Here is a 17,583-nt window from a genome sequence, read left to right on the forward strand (position 1 = left end):
GGTCAGAACAGAGTGCGTGTGTGAGTGGTCTGAGTGATGGGAGTTACGCAGACCATGGATCAGATTGGTGAGATGAGGGGGCAGGGGTGAGGGTGGAGGCACAGTGTTTGTTGACAGTGGGAATGGCCCAGGGGAAGAAGTTTTTTGTGAGCCTGGAGGTGTAGGACCTGATTGCCCTAAGGCACTGACTAGAGGGGCAGTGCCTCAGGGTGTCCTGCACCTCACCCTCTAATGAGGATCTGACGATGTCCTCCAGAGGTGGCAGACAGCAGCCAATGATTTTTGGGGCAGTGTTAAATTACCCTCCTGTTCTTAGTAGTGGCCCCTGTGTACTAAACACCCAGGCACTAGGAGAGCACGCTCTCCACTGAGGAGCAGCAGAAGGCCAGCAGCAGCTTCAAGGTTATTCTTCCTCAGAACACTGCTGGGCCTTCTTTACCAGGGCATTAATGGTGTGGATCCAGTTGATGTCAGCGGAGATGTGGGCGCCCAGAAACCTGATATTGAAGACAGATTCCACCCATTCCCCATTTATAATTAGAGAGGAGTGGACCTGTCTATGCCTCCTGAAGGCCATTATGAGTTCTTTTGTTTAAAGGACTTACCTGCAAACACAAAAGTTTAAGTTGTATCTACAAGCTTTAACTTGATACTAATTTAAGACTTACATGGTAAATTCACACCGTGTCTTATCAGAGTGCCAATTTGTACAGCATTCTATCCTGTTGTGAATGATCTCTTCACTTGTCTTTACAAATCTTAATGATATATGTACACACAGTCCTGTGATAAAACGTACACACAGTTCTTTGAAAAACTAAGTACTCCATGATTGTAGAACCACCGTTGCAGCAATAACTTGAAGTGATTGCTTTCCACATTGTTGTGGAAGTATTTTGGATCACTCTTGAGTGGATTCATTTATGCACAGCTCTCTTAAGGTATTTTGGTCAGGTTGAGGTCTGGACTTTAACTGGGCCACTGCAACACCTTCATTCTGTTCTCTTGCAAACATCATGCTGTGCATCGTGACCAAACATCTCCATTTTGGTCTTGTCTGTACAAAGGACATTTTTCCAGAAGACTTCTTTTTAGAGAGAAGAACGTTTTTCCTGACAACGCTTCCAAACAAGCCATCCTTGTTCAGGCTTCTTCTAACTGCAAATGTGTAATGAAGTGATCCTTATATAGCACTTTTCTGCTCTGATTAAGCACTTATTATTTATTTTACTGCAGCTGCTTATGCATACATTTTTTGTACAGCTGGTTGAGGATGATGCAGGTATTTATGTCTATCAGTGGGTGGGAGGCTCGTATTGTTACATCACTTTTATTTGGTAGATCCAGTTTATCCATAAGATCTTGATATAAGGGCTACTAACAACATATGTGCATGACCCCATTTGAACCTAGATGTGACATATTTGTTTTCATTTTCCCAGTATATGTTGTTTTTTTTTTTATTAGCATTCCGGGAAACCAGTCAAATGTAAAGTCGGCTGAATGAAAAATTGTCATATAATGAATAGATATTATGTAAAACTTTTGTGTGCAGTGTTTCCCCACCCAGCAGTGACTATAAGTTGACTTAATGATTTCATTTGCTATTGCATAACTGGATAAGAGATCACTAAGAACATGGCCCCAAATCTTGATTGCTTACATAACTAATCCAAAGCAGCATTGTCTCTGGTCTGTTTATTCTTTCTCGCTTGTTTTCACGCTCTTGCCGAAATGTTAATCTTTGCCTCAGTTCCAACACGGTGCCTCCAGAGAGCCTCTGAAGCTGCCAAGACACCAAGTGTAATTTCTCCATCTTCAGTCCCACACCGCTAAAGCGTAGGAGACTTCCTTTCCTGCCAATGAGAAGGTGGGCGAGCAGCAGACATGAAAAAGAGGCAAGGAGAAGAAAAAACTGTTTTGGTCGTTCACCGCAGTCCTTGCCTTTTATCTCTGTCCCTGGACCCAATAGCATACACAGAGGCGTGGGCGATGTGGAGGCCCGGGCCCAAGCCAAAGCCCCAGGCCACTCTGCATAAAAAGAGAGGGAAGGAGGGCATACAAGGCAGTGAACAGTTGGCAATGATTACATAATGTGAGCAATCGACTGTTCATAAACCGACTGATTAAACCAGAGGTTTCTCTTAATCTGACTTGTCCGTCATTATTAGAGTCACAAAGTCAGTGGTAGTTGGCTTGTTAGTATCATCGCTGGACACTTTCAGGGACCACTGGCCAAGTAATTTATCAGTGATACTACTGGGTGCACTAGCATTTACTACAGTAGTTAGGCCAAGCAGTTTTTATAGGGATGACAAAGATGAGACCACTGCTTATTATTCCTTTATTTATCCAGGTAAAAAAAATCTCATTGAGATTAAAAATCTCATTTCCAAGAGGGACCTGGCATCACTTATATTGCTATGACACAAAAACTGATGTTTTTGTTCTGCCTGAAAAATTGTGGGCTTGATCATCAGTTTTTTTGTCAGTTGCTCTCATGATTAGATTTGATTTTATAGTGCAGATTCACACTTTAAAGCATGTTACAGTATTGCAGTGTAAAGACACCACAGTATTAAAGCAAAAACCCCTACAATTAAACAATCCCAGGCAATACACCACTTGGCGATCGCTGGACTGGACATCTCTCAGAGGCTGTTTGTCCAAAGACCTGCCTAATGCCTTTTTTGATATTGTCTGGTTTAAATAACATTTGTTCTGAATACATGCCATGAGTTTAACAAAGTAGTAGAAGAGTTCAGAAATGCATTAGCATTGCAGATCTCTGCTTGGATATCACAGAAACTGAATAAAATCTGAACTTGGACACAAGGAAATCAGCATGATGCCAAGTTAATATCTTAGCATCTTTTTCTTTGTTTTTGATGGTGACACAACTACACCTTTGACTCATTTTCAGTTTACATCCTTACACACACTGTTATGCATTCACTGAAGGATTAATGGGGGGGTTTTCCAAACATGTGTCCATGATTATGGCCTTTTGTATTTCGTCTGCATTTCACTTTATGGCAAACTTATCTGGACCTCAGGTAAACTGCAGGGTTTTGGTTTTTACATAGGTGATGCAGAATACAGTAGTTTGATAAAAGAGAACATTGCCTTACAGAAATGTCCTTGAGCTAAGAGTCTCTGGCAAACTCTAGAGGATGCTGTTGCATGGATGCTGTTGCACGACCAACCTCTGTCCTTAGATCAGTGACTCTCTATTTCCAAAAATAAGATAGTAAGTGAGCAGACCACACACAGTACACACAACCGGGAGGAAACAGAGGGTAGGACATTACCACTTCCACTTTTTATTTAACAAAAGAGTACCTGTTTCAATACATGCTGACATTGCTTAGTACTGCTTTTTTCTTCTTCTTTTTTAAATTCTTGTGATTGTTTACCCTTTCAATTTTCCTGGTGCCTGAGGCAAATACATAAACAACTGTATAACACACATAAGGAAGAAAACAGTGAGTTTGAAATCACAACAACTTTAAAGTGGAAATATAATACAGCACATACCCATTAAGCAGTAACCTTCGAGGTAACTTCCGGGATTGCTCCCTAAAGCTTCCCTGCTGGTCCTCTAACGTTTCCACAAACGTGACCTTGGTTTACCAAAGTGGTTTGCGCCACTATAGTGTAACTACTGTAACTATAGGACCACTGCAGTGTAACTATAGTGCAACTATTTTATATAAAAATAATGTAACTACATGATGTAACTATCTATAATGTCACTATAGTACAACTTTTGTTACTTAAGCAATAGTTACACTATAGCGCCACTATAACCATATTGTAACCATAGTGTAGCTATAGCTATAGTGGTACAACGCCAGTGGGTTACCCGTATCACCGACTGTGAAGAAAATAATACATTTAAGGATGTTTTCGCACTCTCTTGGTAAATGTAAGTCTTATCTTAACTTCTAAAGTTTGAATGCAGTGTTTTGTTTTGTTTTACAGCAGCTGCCGCTGGGTGGTGCTGTTGCTCCTCGGTGTGCAGCTGCTGTTCGGAAGGTGGAGGTGCTGCTGCACCTCCTTCATTGTCTGAGTGAATTCAGCAGGAGTGGATCCGTCGCTCGGTTCAATGTAATCCCGTCTCTCCCCGGCTCACTCACTCAGTCGTCCGCCATGGCGACCGCAGGAAGCCTCCTGATCGCTGCGAGCTGTGTCTAAAACTCATCTGGGATTCATTTTCCCCCAATTTTTTCGGACGTGGATGTAGTCTTCCCCTTCAGCAGGGAAATACTTTCGTGTGGACAAGCCCGCATTTCGAGACACGGGGGTAAGAATCGTGCAGCCCGAGTCCTCTCTCTCACTGTGCTCTTTAAGGGAAGTGATTCAACTTGTTTGAGGAGATTAGGGTTAAGTCTTGGGAGTATCTTTCCCGTGTTGTTTCGTGATGCTGGATTTCGAAGGTGGGGAATAACTATCACTCCGTGTGAAAAATCCTTCTATGTTGCTAGGGACTGTCCTTTCTGTCCCTGCAGTGTGGCTTGCATTGCACAGATATACCTTAGCAGTATGTGCAGACGCCGCAGTCGTTGGGGGTTCCGTTTCTCTGAGACGATCCATGCACGCTCTGTGACATTTAAAAGATTGCAAAGATCAAACAGTGCCGGGGTGTGTGCATTTAGCAGTTTCCAGAGGCTGTCCAGGTGGGTCCGAGCAATGCGTTAATGTCACATGTACTGTACTGGCTGATAATGTCCCGAGGATTACAGCAGCCTGCTCTATTAACCTACATTATATTTATGGTGTGACCACACTTCAGACTCCATGAGCTGAGTCTACAGTGACTGTAGCATTCGAGTCATTGAGACTCTTTTGCATATCCCTTAGTTACACGTATCCTGTTGGTTGTCATTCCTTTCACTTAATGGACATGTCACATTGCCAGCAGTACAGTAAGAACTTAAAGCCTTTCAGGCAATGCCAGCCACACCCATGTATCAGTGTCGATTGCGAAACACAGAAGAAATTGAGCTCTGTTTTTTTGTTATGCAGCTTCTCTCAGGTAGACAGCCTCTGGCCATTCAGCTGTCATTAAAGGATTCCAGCTGTGCAGTTGTGGACTTCATCTAGGGGCCCCTGCGTGCCTCTGCGCACAGAGGAGCCACTGTTACAACGCTGGACTCTCAATAAGCCAGCAGTCACAGCTAAACATTACAGGCTTGTGTGGAATTTCAAGCAAACAAGTTCAAAGGCAGGGAGGTTTACCCTGAGAAACACTCAGGGGTCTGCAAATGTCCCTTTTGGCATTGTATGCTGGACGAGTACGCTTTGTGTCACTTTCTAGCCCTGGGAACAAGGCCATCTGTACTACTGCCTGTTTTTGTGTTTGTTTGGTCCTGTGTTACCTATTCAGAGAGGCGCACAGACCCGGAGTCATGACTGGTTGATTCATGATGCTTGGTGCAGGGGAGGGTACGTGCTGACTGAAATAATCAGAGTCTACTCTTTCACTGCCCTCTGTTTCACTGGTGCCTTGTTTGAAGAGTGTCCGGTTACGTGGCGTGCATGTGCAGGTCATGCAAGCCATGAATTTACAGAGTTGACATAATACGCTTGCCAATAATCAAGAGCCAGGGCCACCGAGCGGTGACAGCCACTCGGATCAAGTGTCAAAAAGAACTGGGCTTGATTAGGGGAAAATATGCTCGTTTCCATTCAGACTGCCCCGGTGGCAGCTTTTAGGTCTGTTTTTGATCAGCCCAAGGGAGCGTGCACTTTAACTGGAATACAGCAACATCTCTCACCCACTGCGCTGTGATGACAGTGTACAGGCAGGTGAAAATGATACAACATGGTCCCCAAAGTCTTATAACAGAGAACTCAAAGATGAACTTTCCTGATTAATTGCATTACAAAGTGTCCTTTACTTTTTTAGCCTTTTACCACAATACATCTGGACAGAATGGCCTTGACAGCCTTAACAATCACTTGACAGAAAATTGGTTTCCTATTCAATCAGTCATTCCTCAAGTAAAACTGCCTTTTTCCTGTTTTCTTGTTTCCTTTCTCTTTCTTGTAAATAATATCTGTTTATCTTTGGTCGCTTGCCACAGTTTTCTATCACCCAGCCGACTGATTTTTCAATCAGTCAGCAATCATCAATTAAAAAAATAAAATTACAGTCAGCAGACCTACTAGCCATCGATCCCTACACCATCATCGCACAGAATTTACAGTGTCCACTGTCCTCGGGCTATATTCTCCACACACTCTACTGGATTACATTATCCACTCCTTTGAAATGCCTTATTCAGCTCTCAGCTTAAACTTGGCACCAGTCGTTCACCTCTGCTGCGGCTGAACAACTGCCCAGTGGCCTCGGTGCTCTGACGAACCACTCGGTGAGGTCTCGGGATGACATCAGCCTGCTGGAATGTGTAATGAAGAGAGAATTAAGCAGGACAGCAGGGCCTAAGGGGATCTGGCTGTAGATACATGGTGGCGGGGTGGGGAATGGGGGGGGGGGATAGTGGCCTGATCAAGTGTCAACCCGAAATGAATCCATGACTTTGTCCAAAACATTCAGCCATCTGGGAGAGTCATTGACTGAGTGATACTGCAGATTTTCCCACATTCCAGATGCACCTCAGCTCTTTCTGGTTTTGGATGTAAACCTCCAGCACTGGATGCTTTGTAGCGATGGTACCCATCATTTATATTTGTCATGTTAGTTACTTTCTGTGGCCTGTTGAAGCCATTCATCTATTAGTTATGGATTGGAAAGAGCCTGGTTGCACGAATTGGATGTTTTCCCTTTGCCATCATGGGCTTCTTCCCGCAGCCAAAAGGCATTCGTGTTATGTTAATTGGTGGATGTGGGAGTGAACAGTTGCCTGTCTTTGTGTTAGCTCTGATTGGCTAGTGACTTGTCCGAGGTGTACCCCATCTCTTTCCCTGCTTGCCCAATGACAGCTGAATTGGGTAAGTGGAAAGAAATCGATGTACGTTATCTGTTATCTCTACTTTAAACCTGCAGTTTATTGATAACCGATCCAATATAGTTATTTCATCATCTGGAGTGTTTTCGGTTAATTCCTATTACTCTGGGTTTATTCTACTTCTTCCCCAAATCAACTGTCATTCTACCAGCTCTTTGATTTTTACACTCTAGCCTCATGATTCATTTGTTAAATCAAATTAGGGCTGCCTGATTTGTGCTTTGAAAGCAAGAACTTGCCTCACTCTTTTTTTAGATTAATTGGGTCTCCCACTGGCAACAATTATCAGCCATTAGCAGCGAGTGCAAATACTGCATTTGCAATTACTGTGTTTTGTGTGACATGAAAGGTCGTGCAGCCCGTCCTCTGGGAGCCGATGCAGACATTGGGCTGTACTGCACATACATCGCTGACGCTGTGAGACGGGAGTTTCAGATTTTTACTCTTTAGGTTGAATATGTTTTTCTGTGCTTGACTTCTGTCTTGCCCTTGATGCAGGCTGAGCAGTGAGCAGTGCAGCACACCATGGCAGAGCCAGACCCAGACACAATCTCCTCTGGCGCAGGGCAGCGCCTCGGAGCTCCGGAGACCCTTGGCATCAGTACGTTAGATCCCGGGCACAGACCTCCGGCCATGCCCCCCGGACGACACGTCACCGTCAGGGTCCGTATGCTGGATGACACAGAGGAGCTTTTCGACATCTCGGTGAGTCATTATCGTTTTTCTTGTTGTTGAACAGGACTTTTCATTATCGCACCATGGCCAAGAAGCATTTCCCCGATTCCAGCTGCAGTCTGGTAACAGGTTGGCATGGTAACTGCATGTTGAATGAAACTGGATGGATCTTAGTAATGTCAGGGTTCCTCCAGTTTATTGTGGGTTATTCAATTTCTGCTCACTCTTTCCTAATCTCCCAAAGTGTTTCAAATCTGCTCTACAGCTGTCGCTATTACTACACCACAATTATTCTTCTGCTGCCAGGGTTCTCAAAACGCAGCTCACGGGCCAGAGGTGGTCCTTGGAAATATTTTATGCCGCCCTTGGATGACAAGGAAAGGATGCACGATTCTACAGCTCACTCATGGAGAGTTCATGCCCATGCTATGATGTTGCACGACTGAACGAGACCAAGAGAGAGAAGCAGAGCAAAGCATCCCTGTTCTTAAAGCTTTCCAAACACTGGTGTTATCTTAGATAATTTAATGAAAGCAGATAGGTACAGACGAGAGAGACAAGAATATATCTTATTTGTCTTGTTTGAGCTCCCATTCGAATTCCATTCTTGACTTTAGGATTTAGAGGATTAACGTTCTCATCACATGGCTCTAAATTTGGACACAGTATGCAAAGGCGGATGTGCTAAAATTAGACACTAATTGCTAAGTGCCTTCTACTATCTGGTCACAATGCTTAAAATGCAAAAAAAAAAAAAAAAAGTAAAAACATATGTTCATTATGTAGAGGAGAAAGAGAAAATACTGGTATTTGTCTGAGGATAGAGTAGAACAACGAGCTACATTCTGCGACCAGAAGCGTTTCCTCCCAAAACAGTGGAGCGAGATGAGTAGATAGTGAAAAGTAGTGATGGAGGGAAACAGATACAGCAGCAGCCACACAGGACCTGTTTAATGTGTATGAATTGACCCCGGCAGTGAAGTTGCTGAGCTTTACTGACAGTTAGTGCGTGTGCATTGCAGGGTGGCTGTGTCCTTTTGGCTGTTTCCCAAGGCAGTGTGGGTAAATGCAGTTCCTTAGGCAGTGCATGACTCTTAATCTTTCTAGAGGTGTCATATGTTCTTCTAATACTTAACGCTCACTAGGTTCTCCCAGTGAAATCCTGTTTAATTGCACACTTGTTTATGTTTTTTTGTACTAGTTTTTCTCACGCTAGTTTGTCAACTGCAATATCATCCAGCCGGTGATGCTTAAATTTGATATGAGTCTAGAGCAGGAGTGGAAGGGATTTTTTTTTTTAGTCCGCTTCAGGGCTTGCAATCTGTGGAAAACCTGCAATGGGAAACTCCGCTTACAAAGGTGATCTCAACCTCAGAGTTTAATACATTTTTTATGACGTTTCAGTGTCCCAAAGCTGTGTTTAACACTACTCTAACCGCCAAGGAGTACACACGCTGACACTTTGGATCTTCGGTGGTGAAAAAGAACATTAAACGACTAAATACTGTGCACTACAAGAAATATATGTAAGTGACCCTTTTTGCAAGGCCCTAAAATGTCCTTCATTATGTAGCTGAGCGGTTGTGATGGTGAGTTTGCAACGTTTTCTCGCCAAGCTGGCCTGAAACAAGCTGAGGCTGCGAATCAGGGGAGGGTAACAAAAGGCTCTCGCTAACAGAAAGCTTTATTCATGCTCAATTTAACACACATTATATCCTTTGTCACAAGTCAGTACTTGAGATAAAAAGCTCTGTGGCCTGAATGTTGTTTTTTGCCCAGAGGTATCAACAGAGAAGATATTTATCTCAGTCACTGGCTTGCATTCAGGGTGGAAAGATCTATTATAAAATAAAATAAAATAAAAAAAATATATATAGATATGTATAGACACATATACATACACACACATCTATTTATTTACTATGTACATATAGTTCAGTGAGTATGTTGAGCTTCTAAAAACAAAAGGTTACTTTATTATTTTCGAATTGCCAAGCAGTGTATACACTGATCAGTCACAACATTAAAATCATTGGAATTTAATAATATTATTTATCTCATTACATTGCAATGTTTAACTGGGAAATCTTGGGTGATTGGGGTTCACATGGGTATTATTTTGACATCTATCACATTTCTAATGGTTCTTATGCAGCTCCTCTTACCAGTGGCACTCCCTGATGGCAGCAGTCTCCCACAGCAGGACAGTTTACTCCACCCCACAGCAAAATTGGTTCACGAATTACTCGAGAATTGTGACAAAGAACCGAAAGCTCACTTCATCCGGCCTCCAAACTCCCCACATCCCAATCAGATCAAGCATCCACTTGAACGAGCCCAGTTCACGGAGTCCCCATTCCACACTCCACAGGACTCAAAGCACCAGCTGCCCACGTCCTCACAGGACACCAAAGGCTCCAAGTCCACGGCCCAATGAGTCAGAACCAGATTTAGCAGCATGAGGGAGACCTTTAAAACCTTAGAAAGGAGTTTTTACTGGAGTTGAGGTAAAGCAATTTTAAAGCACATTTAGTTGCCTGAAGCGAGTTGCTTTCTTTCAGCAGTAATTACAATTTGTTTCACCAAGTCGCAACCCAACTATCCCTGAGATACAGAAGACATATGTCAACTTTGTACACACTGTGCTGATGTTAATCTCTTCCCCGCAGCAGTGAAGTGAGATAGCTGCATGGTCTACAAAACACATCTGTCAAGCAATTATCCAGTCTTTTATTTCACAACAGGAACATGCAGCATTGTTCAGGAAGAGGCAACTCATCTCAGATGATTTTATTGTCAAAGTGATTCAAGGCAGGAATTTTTTTGGGGGGGGCGTCTCTTTAAGAAAACATAAAATGTCTAACCTCACCCTGTTACTGATACTGAAGGCTTCAGTTCCCGTTCCTCTGTTTGAGAGGGGTAAGTTTCCACCTCAGCGGGCAGAGTATCAGATGGTTGAGAAACAAAAAGGGGCCACAGAGCCTTCTCATGGGTCGCATACCATGCTGTGGCCTAGTTAGCACTCTGGCTGTGAACACTTGTGTTGATGCTGATAAAGTCTGGCTGCAAAAACCTGGACAGCGGTAGACTGGCCTCCTGAAACATGACTAAAATCTAGTCCATCGTTTTTGTTTAATTCCAAAAAAAGCAGAAGATTGAAGATAAAGTCGTTTTGGTTTAGATTCAGTGGGGCAGGAGAACAGACTGCCATCTGGCCTTGCGTTCCTCGGGCTAACATACGCCGACACCGTGTGTACTGATGTTTTGATGCTTATGTTTGCTGATGGCTGGTGGAAGCTCTGCAGATTTTGTCTGTGAAGAGTGTTATTGCAGCATGCATTTAGCAGTTGGCATGTGGGGGAAGGGATGATGAAGGCAGAGTGGAGGAGAGTTATGTTCATTCCTGTGAATGAATGAAGGAGTTCAAATCCATCGGGCCAAACCTTTCTGCTAGAATAGCATCAGGTACAACCTTATATGGAATACATCTAATCTGATTCTGATTTAGCAAAACATTAGAAATTCAGACACATACCATCTCTCTCTCTCTTTCTATCATATTGCACTCCTACTGCTGGTCTTCCTCTCTCACTATAATGAGCCACTGAGGACTGCAGTCTGTCCTCTCCTGCCTTCACTTCACTTTGTCCATTACAGCCACAGCCCCTGTTAAAAGTCTACCTGCTGAGGCAAATCCTGAATTAATTAAATACAAACCTCTTAATCTCTATGCATTTTAATTCGCTTTCCATATGCGGTTTTTACTGCAATACTTTTTCTTTCCTAATAACTAATAACATCAACAGTACATACAGGTTTAGATTAAACCACGGCGTGCTTCTTATTCAAGCTAAGCATCACGCAAAACTGCTGAATAGACATGTTGTTCTTATTCCCCAGTGGATGAATACTTCTTATATTACGATCACCTGAATTCCACTCAGTCACCTCAGCTTCAAAGTATTCACTTAATCTGTGAGTATTGGAACAGTTACTACACTATGTTGGTGTTATTTGCTAATTTGCCAGTAAGCTGTGCGTTATCTGAGCAATTTCAATAGGCATGCTAGAAGTCTAGTTCAGTCTTGGTATTTTTACACATTACATCCTTAACAGATTCTGGCCCATATTGACATGATAGCATCACATAATCGCTGCAGTGTTTTTGGCTACACATCCATGATGAGAATCTCTTGTTCCACTACATCCCAGATGGGTTTACTTGGATGCTTTCATATTCAAGAAACCAGTTTAGGGTGATTTGGTCTTTGTGATCTGGATAGATCCATTACTACAAATTCTGATCCTTCCACTTGAAGGTCACAGCAGAAATGTAAGTTTTTCTTTTCTTCTATTGTCCAATTTTGCATTATAGACTCAGTTTTCTGTTCTTTGCTGAAAGGAGTAGCATCTCGTGTGGTCTTCTGCTGCTGTACCAGATCGGTGTGCTCTTCTGCATACCTTGGTTGTAACACTTGGTTATTTGAGTTACTGTTGCCTTCCTATCAGCTCAAAGCAGTCTTGGCATTTTCCCCTTGACCTCTGACATCAATAAGGCATTTCCACCTAGAGAACTGCTGCTCACTGGATAGTTTCTGTTTTTTTGGACCACTCCCACACAGCCAGATGGTTGTGTGGGAGAATCCCAGCAGATCAGCAGTTTCTGAAAAACTCAGACCAGCCTGTCTGGCACCGTTAACCATGCCACATTCACGTTCGCCTTTCATCTCCATTCTGATGCTCGGTTTGAACTTCAGTAAGCCGCCTTCACCATGTTTACATACCCAAATGCATTGAACTGCAGCCATGTGATTGGCTGACTAGATATTTGCTTGACTGAGCAGTTGGACAAGTGTACCTAATAAAGTAGCCAGTGAATGTAGATTTACTGTCAAGGTCAAACCAATTCTATGATAATGTAACTGAACACCTTATCCAACATTGCACCGAGATCCACAGATCAGGGAATCAGTTGCTGTTACAGATTTCACACTCAAGGCGTAAAGCAGATGGCAACCTTGCCATGGAATAAACTTCTTCTTACCTTTAGATCAGCTTAATCAGTTCCCTGTTTTAAACAACTTTCAAAAACCCACCTGCATTGACAAGCTGTATAACATTATAACCATAGCCTTATAATTCTCTTTTCTTTTCCTCTCTTTATATATTTTGAAATGGTTTAATGCTGGCATTTTTGCAGATTTAATTTAAGGACCTTGTCATTCTGGTTTGGAAAAATGCTATAAAAATTAAGTTTATTGCTATTGTTGCCCAACACTGCGTCCTCTTGAGGTTTTGAGCTGATTTATGTTACTTTTTTTACTTCATACTCACTCTATCGCCCTTCTTTTCGACTTTTCAAAGCCCCGAGCTTTTGTACAATAGCAGAAAATGAGAACGTGGTGCAAAACACGGCGTGTTGTCGGTGAATCTCGGGGGTGTTGATGCATCAGAGTTTGAGCCATCAGTTTAGATTACAAATCAGTGGATGAAAGTAAACATGTTAATGAACACCCCACTGGTGTTCGGCGCTTCTCCTACCATTGTCTTAGGGTGGAAGCCTACTCCCTCCCTCCCCCAGTGAAACTCATTTCCCCACATGAAGCCACAGGGGGATAAAAATGAATCAATAAATAGGAATAATAAAATGAAATTACCTGATTTATGTGCCCTTGTTTCAGCACAGTGTGAGAGCCTTGTTTTGCGGTCATTTGTGGTTGCACTAGCTTGTCTCATGATTTGTGCTTGTGTTTGCAAGTGTATGCATGTGTACATGTGTTTTTAGGGGAGGAGCAAAGAAGAAGATGTAGCACAACAGAAGAAGAGTGGCAAGGCTCTGTAGCCATTACCGGTATCCTGCAGAAGATGCTGCTGCCTGATTATCACGACGCTGTCTGAGAGCCTGTCAGTCTGACATATTTAAAGTTTACATAACTAAATAAGGATGCTGGATCCATCTCCACTCCTTTTTAGGCATCCTTTTAGTGTGAAATGATAAAAAATTAATCAAGAATGTTTCACTGAGTAGATTTTTTTATGCTAACTATGAACGCAGACATCTATATTTAACCTATTTTCTGTTGCTGGATGTGATTTCTCTCTCTCTCTCATCCTCTTAACTGAAAGTGTTCAGAGGAAACCGGGGAAGCAGGGGCCACCCGGGCTAAAAGAGGGCTGTGTCACAAAAGAGAGAACCTTCATTAGAACAAGCCTACTCTCACACCAGTCCAGAGGGCTTAGCATCATCCGGCCACTCTCCACTTTTCTCCCCATATGCTGTCACCCATTCATTGTGATGAGAAGCAATAAGAGGAGCTCTAGTGTGCCTTGTTGTCCGCTGAATGGCAATGAGGTCCTGACTTAATGAGCAGAAGCACGATAAAGGGCTTCTTTCAGCTCAGTCTTAAACAGCTTATGTATGGTTGTTCAGTGACTGACTGACCGGCAGTGAGGACAAGTACACACCTGTGGAGCGACGCCCAGATGCATATGGAGAGTCGAGTACCAGGGGTGCATAAATAGCTCCATTCTGAACATTGATCTTAATAAAAAGGAAGCAATGGGATTGGCAAATGCAGCGTACTTATTAAATCTGACATTCAATCCACTGTCATTAGTGTACAATACAGCTAATTAATTGCACAAAGCCGTCCATTAGTCGTGGTGTTGTACTCACGTTATGAAGCTGTGGCGTGACGCATACGTTTTCTTAAATGTTTACCCATTAATAAAAATGACAGTCATGGTAGTTTCAGTTTGGGGTTTCTTAGTGCATCAGTTGAATATCTTTTTCCACGAGCTGCTCGTTTGTTATGTATGCTGATAAGTTTTAAATATGCTAAATAAATCAAATAAAAAGCTACATTTTAAAAGCTGATTTCAAGACGGCTTTGCTCTCTACACAGAGAGCGTTGTTCAGCTGCATCCAACCAAAGCCTGCTGTGTGTTTGGTCAGTGCAAATGGACTATAAGAGGACTAAAAATGGAAACCATAAAACTTCTGGTACCAAGAATCTCCACCCTAATGGCTTATATACATTTGCTCTATCTCTTTAAAACAATTATGGTAATTTAATCATGCGGAGTCAGATACGAGGAAGCCCTAAAGCCTATACCAGTGCTGCCAATTTCAGATGACAGATTAGCCATACAGACCAAAAGGGAACGAATCTGAATCTATTTTAATATTTGAATAATCATTACAGGCACATTTTAAGCACATATGCCAGACCTGCAGTAGCTCTAGCCTCTTAGTTTGTGAATTTGGTAAAAAAAAAAATGGGTCAAAGGTAAAGACAATTTAATGATGAGTTATTCTCTAGTTTGGGAAACTAATCAATAATTGTCACTGTTTGACCGATTGCACAGAAGTAGCTCATCTGTCAGTAATGGAAATAACTGTTAGTCGCAGTTGACTGCAGCACTATAGCCGGGAATAACAGGTGTATTCATATTTACCTGTTTTATATTATAGCTCATTTGTGTCTAAACTGCATTACTGAAAACCTTCTGCTTGTTGTTTTATCGATGACTTTAAATACATCAGCATATTTTCTCTGATGGTTGTTGTGCAGAAATACTAACTGGGATAGAAAGCAATCAGCCTAGATTTCCACTCCAAGCTCAATGTATTTATGCAAAGGGAGTCTCTGAAATCTTTTGTGTCTGCACAGCGGGACGGGTCGACACCACTGAAATTCAACATGCGTATTATCTGCGCGCATAACGCACGTTTCATGTTCTGTATTTATAAACATGACACGTGGAGCGTAAAGGGAGGCAGTGCTAAGAGAGAGGAAGACGGTCTAGTCTGGGAGCACTGTGCTAAATCCTGTTAAATTCGGAGCTGCGGTGGGGACACGGTCTGCTTCCCCCAGCCTCCCGGCGCTTTAGGGGGGAGAACTGACAGAGGTAGTGGTTGAATGATTTGCGCACAGGGGATGATTTGGCACCAGCGTTTTTTTGATGAGCTGTCATTGGCTGAATGCGAATACAAATGGGATTTGATTGGCTGTTAGAGCATTCGGGGGAATGGGGCAGCATCTATGATGCACAGAGCAACACATCCAACTCTCCCCTACCTTTTACACCATGTCAATGAGTTTTCTAAACCCATTACTGTCACTCTCCTCTTCCTGATATGAGTCATGCATGAGTACAAGCCAAATCTCTTTAAATTAACTGTGTTGTTACTCTAGTAGCTTTTTTTTTTTTTTGGCGGGGGGGGGGGGGGGGGGACTTGTATAGTGTGCATCTGTTGCGGTCAATGAGGAGATGGTGACCATGGCAATCTCTCCATCCCCTGTTACAGCAAGCTCAGTCTTTGTGAATGAGGGGATTCATTGGAGAGAGCTTCCAGATAAATAGCAGCTCTCTGATTTTTATCTTGCATGTCACCAGAGAAAAGTGTTTGCAACCTGGCTGGGGAGACAATTAGAAAGAGGCGCCGATACCGCAAGGAGACTGGGAATCACAAGCATCCGAGCATGTGATATTTGCCTGTTCTGCTAACATATTACATTTGTTCTCTTTTGGGAGCCTTAAAATAGAAACATTTCTTTTTTCTGTTCTTAAGCGCCGCTCTCCCGATAGTACTGCTTCAGCCAACTTTAATCTGTTGTTATTCACTCTTAGAGAACACACGCAGCTGCCTCGTGTGGCTCCCTGCCACGAAAAGGAATTATTGCTCGTTTATCATCCCACCCTCCGCTGTTAGAGATCGTCTCGCCGGCACAACTGTCGCGACCTTTGAGCGGCAGGACGTGAACCCTCCGAGGTGTTAGTTTGGATCCCCGGCTGATGTTCTTTCTGTGCACATACATCGAATTTCAACACTGTACGAGTTCTTGTTTGAAAGGGCACGTGTAATCATGCCGGTCTATGTGTGGGTTGCCATGGCTACGCAGAGAGGTGGGTGAGGAGCGTCTGATCCGGCTGCCGTGCTGCAGAGTTCTGTCTTCCACTGATATCTGCTCGGGAAGGGGTGGAGGGAGGAAGAAGCGGGGATGTTGGGTTGAGGAGTGGGGGGTTTCCATGCGGAGCATTAATATGAGAGCAAGTCGCTGGCATGGGGATTCACTGCTGCACATCATTTATGAGTAACATATTCAGGAAGGAAACGCAGCCCTCATCGCTTTTTTTTTTTTTTTTTTTTGCATTCAAAACCTCTTACTTAAAATGTGACTCACAATAAGTTGTGGGGCATTATTAGCTCGTCTTCGTTTCACTGCTGATTGACCCATTTTCCCCTGAAAGATGGCATTGTGTTTGGGATGGCAAGGGAGAGGGGGGCGGGGGTCATATGCTCAGTTTGACTATAAAAATAAATAAATAAGTCAAATAAATGGAAGATTTGTGTGGGTTTTAAAAGCTGAGACATGCAGTGAAAAGATGAAAGCCTGCATCAGATGTTCCACTGGTGATACAGATTGAGGACGGGGGGGGGGGGGGGGAAAGAAGATCAAAAATAACGGTGGCATTCATGCGTCTTGCATCATTGTTGCACTGACTGACTGTCTTCTGCCAGGAAATATTCTCATGCTTTCCTCACATGAACTCTGAACCCTCGGTTGCCTTTTTCTCATGGCATGAAATTGAAATCCCACAGAGGGGTTTTTGTGAGGGTGGCGGGGGTTGTTGTCCCCCACATCCTGAAATTTAATCAGGTCATTTAGGATGAGAGCCACGGGAGAAGCGCTACAGCAGGAATTATCCGGTAACTGATGGCTAAGAATACTAATATGGGAAGAGACACATACTGATAAAAGGAAGACGGTATTTTTACCAGATAAATATCAGGGATACCTTAAAGGATTGTGGAATAGCCCATTTAATCAATATCAAGGCATTCAAAATGATACCATATAATGATTCGATGTAAACAAAAACAATCATATTGAATATTCTATGATGTAAAACTACAATATCTATGTAT

The 17,583-nt window shown here is 42.9% G+C and overlaps 1 protein-coding gene across 3 annotated transcripts in view; it reads left to right on the forward strand.

The window, feature by feature from the left end:
* The first annotated feature begins 4,041 nt into the window (after positions 1-4,041).
* Positions 4,042-17,583, forward strand: part of LOC146690813 (FERM, ARHGEF and pleckstrin domain-containing protein 1) — a 57,732-nt gene continuing 44,190 nt past the window's right edge. For all 3 annotated transcript variants that reach the window (XM_085433925.1, XM_085433926.1, XM_085433927.1), the window contains exons 1-2: positions 4,042-4,306; positions 7,473-7,679. In XM_085433925.1, the coding sequence (XP_085290051.1) occupies positions 7,500-7,679 (180 nt within the window). In that variant the 5' untranslated portion in view covers positions 4,042-4,306; positions 7,473-7,499. The remainder of the gene's footprint in view (positions 4,307-7,472; positions 7,680-17,583) is intronic.

This window comes from Copadichromis virginalis, linkage group LG16 (assembly GCF_057382275.1).
Source record: "Copadichromis virginalis isolate Kocher_CV1m ecotype Utaka linkage group LG16, C_Virginalis_male_GT1.1, whole genome shotgun sequence".
Taxonomy (NCBI): Eukaryota; Metazoa; Chordata; class Actinopteri; order Cichliformes; family Cichlidae; genus Copadichromis; species Copadichromis virginalis.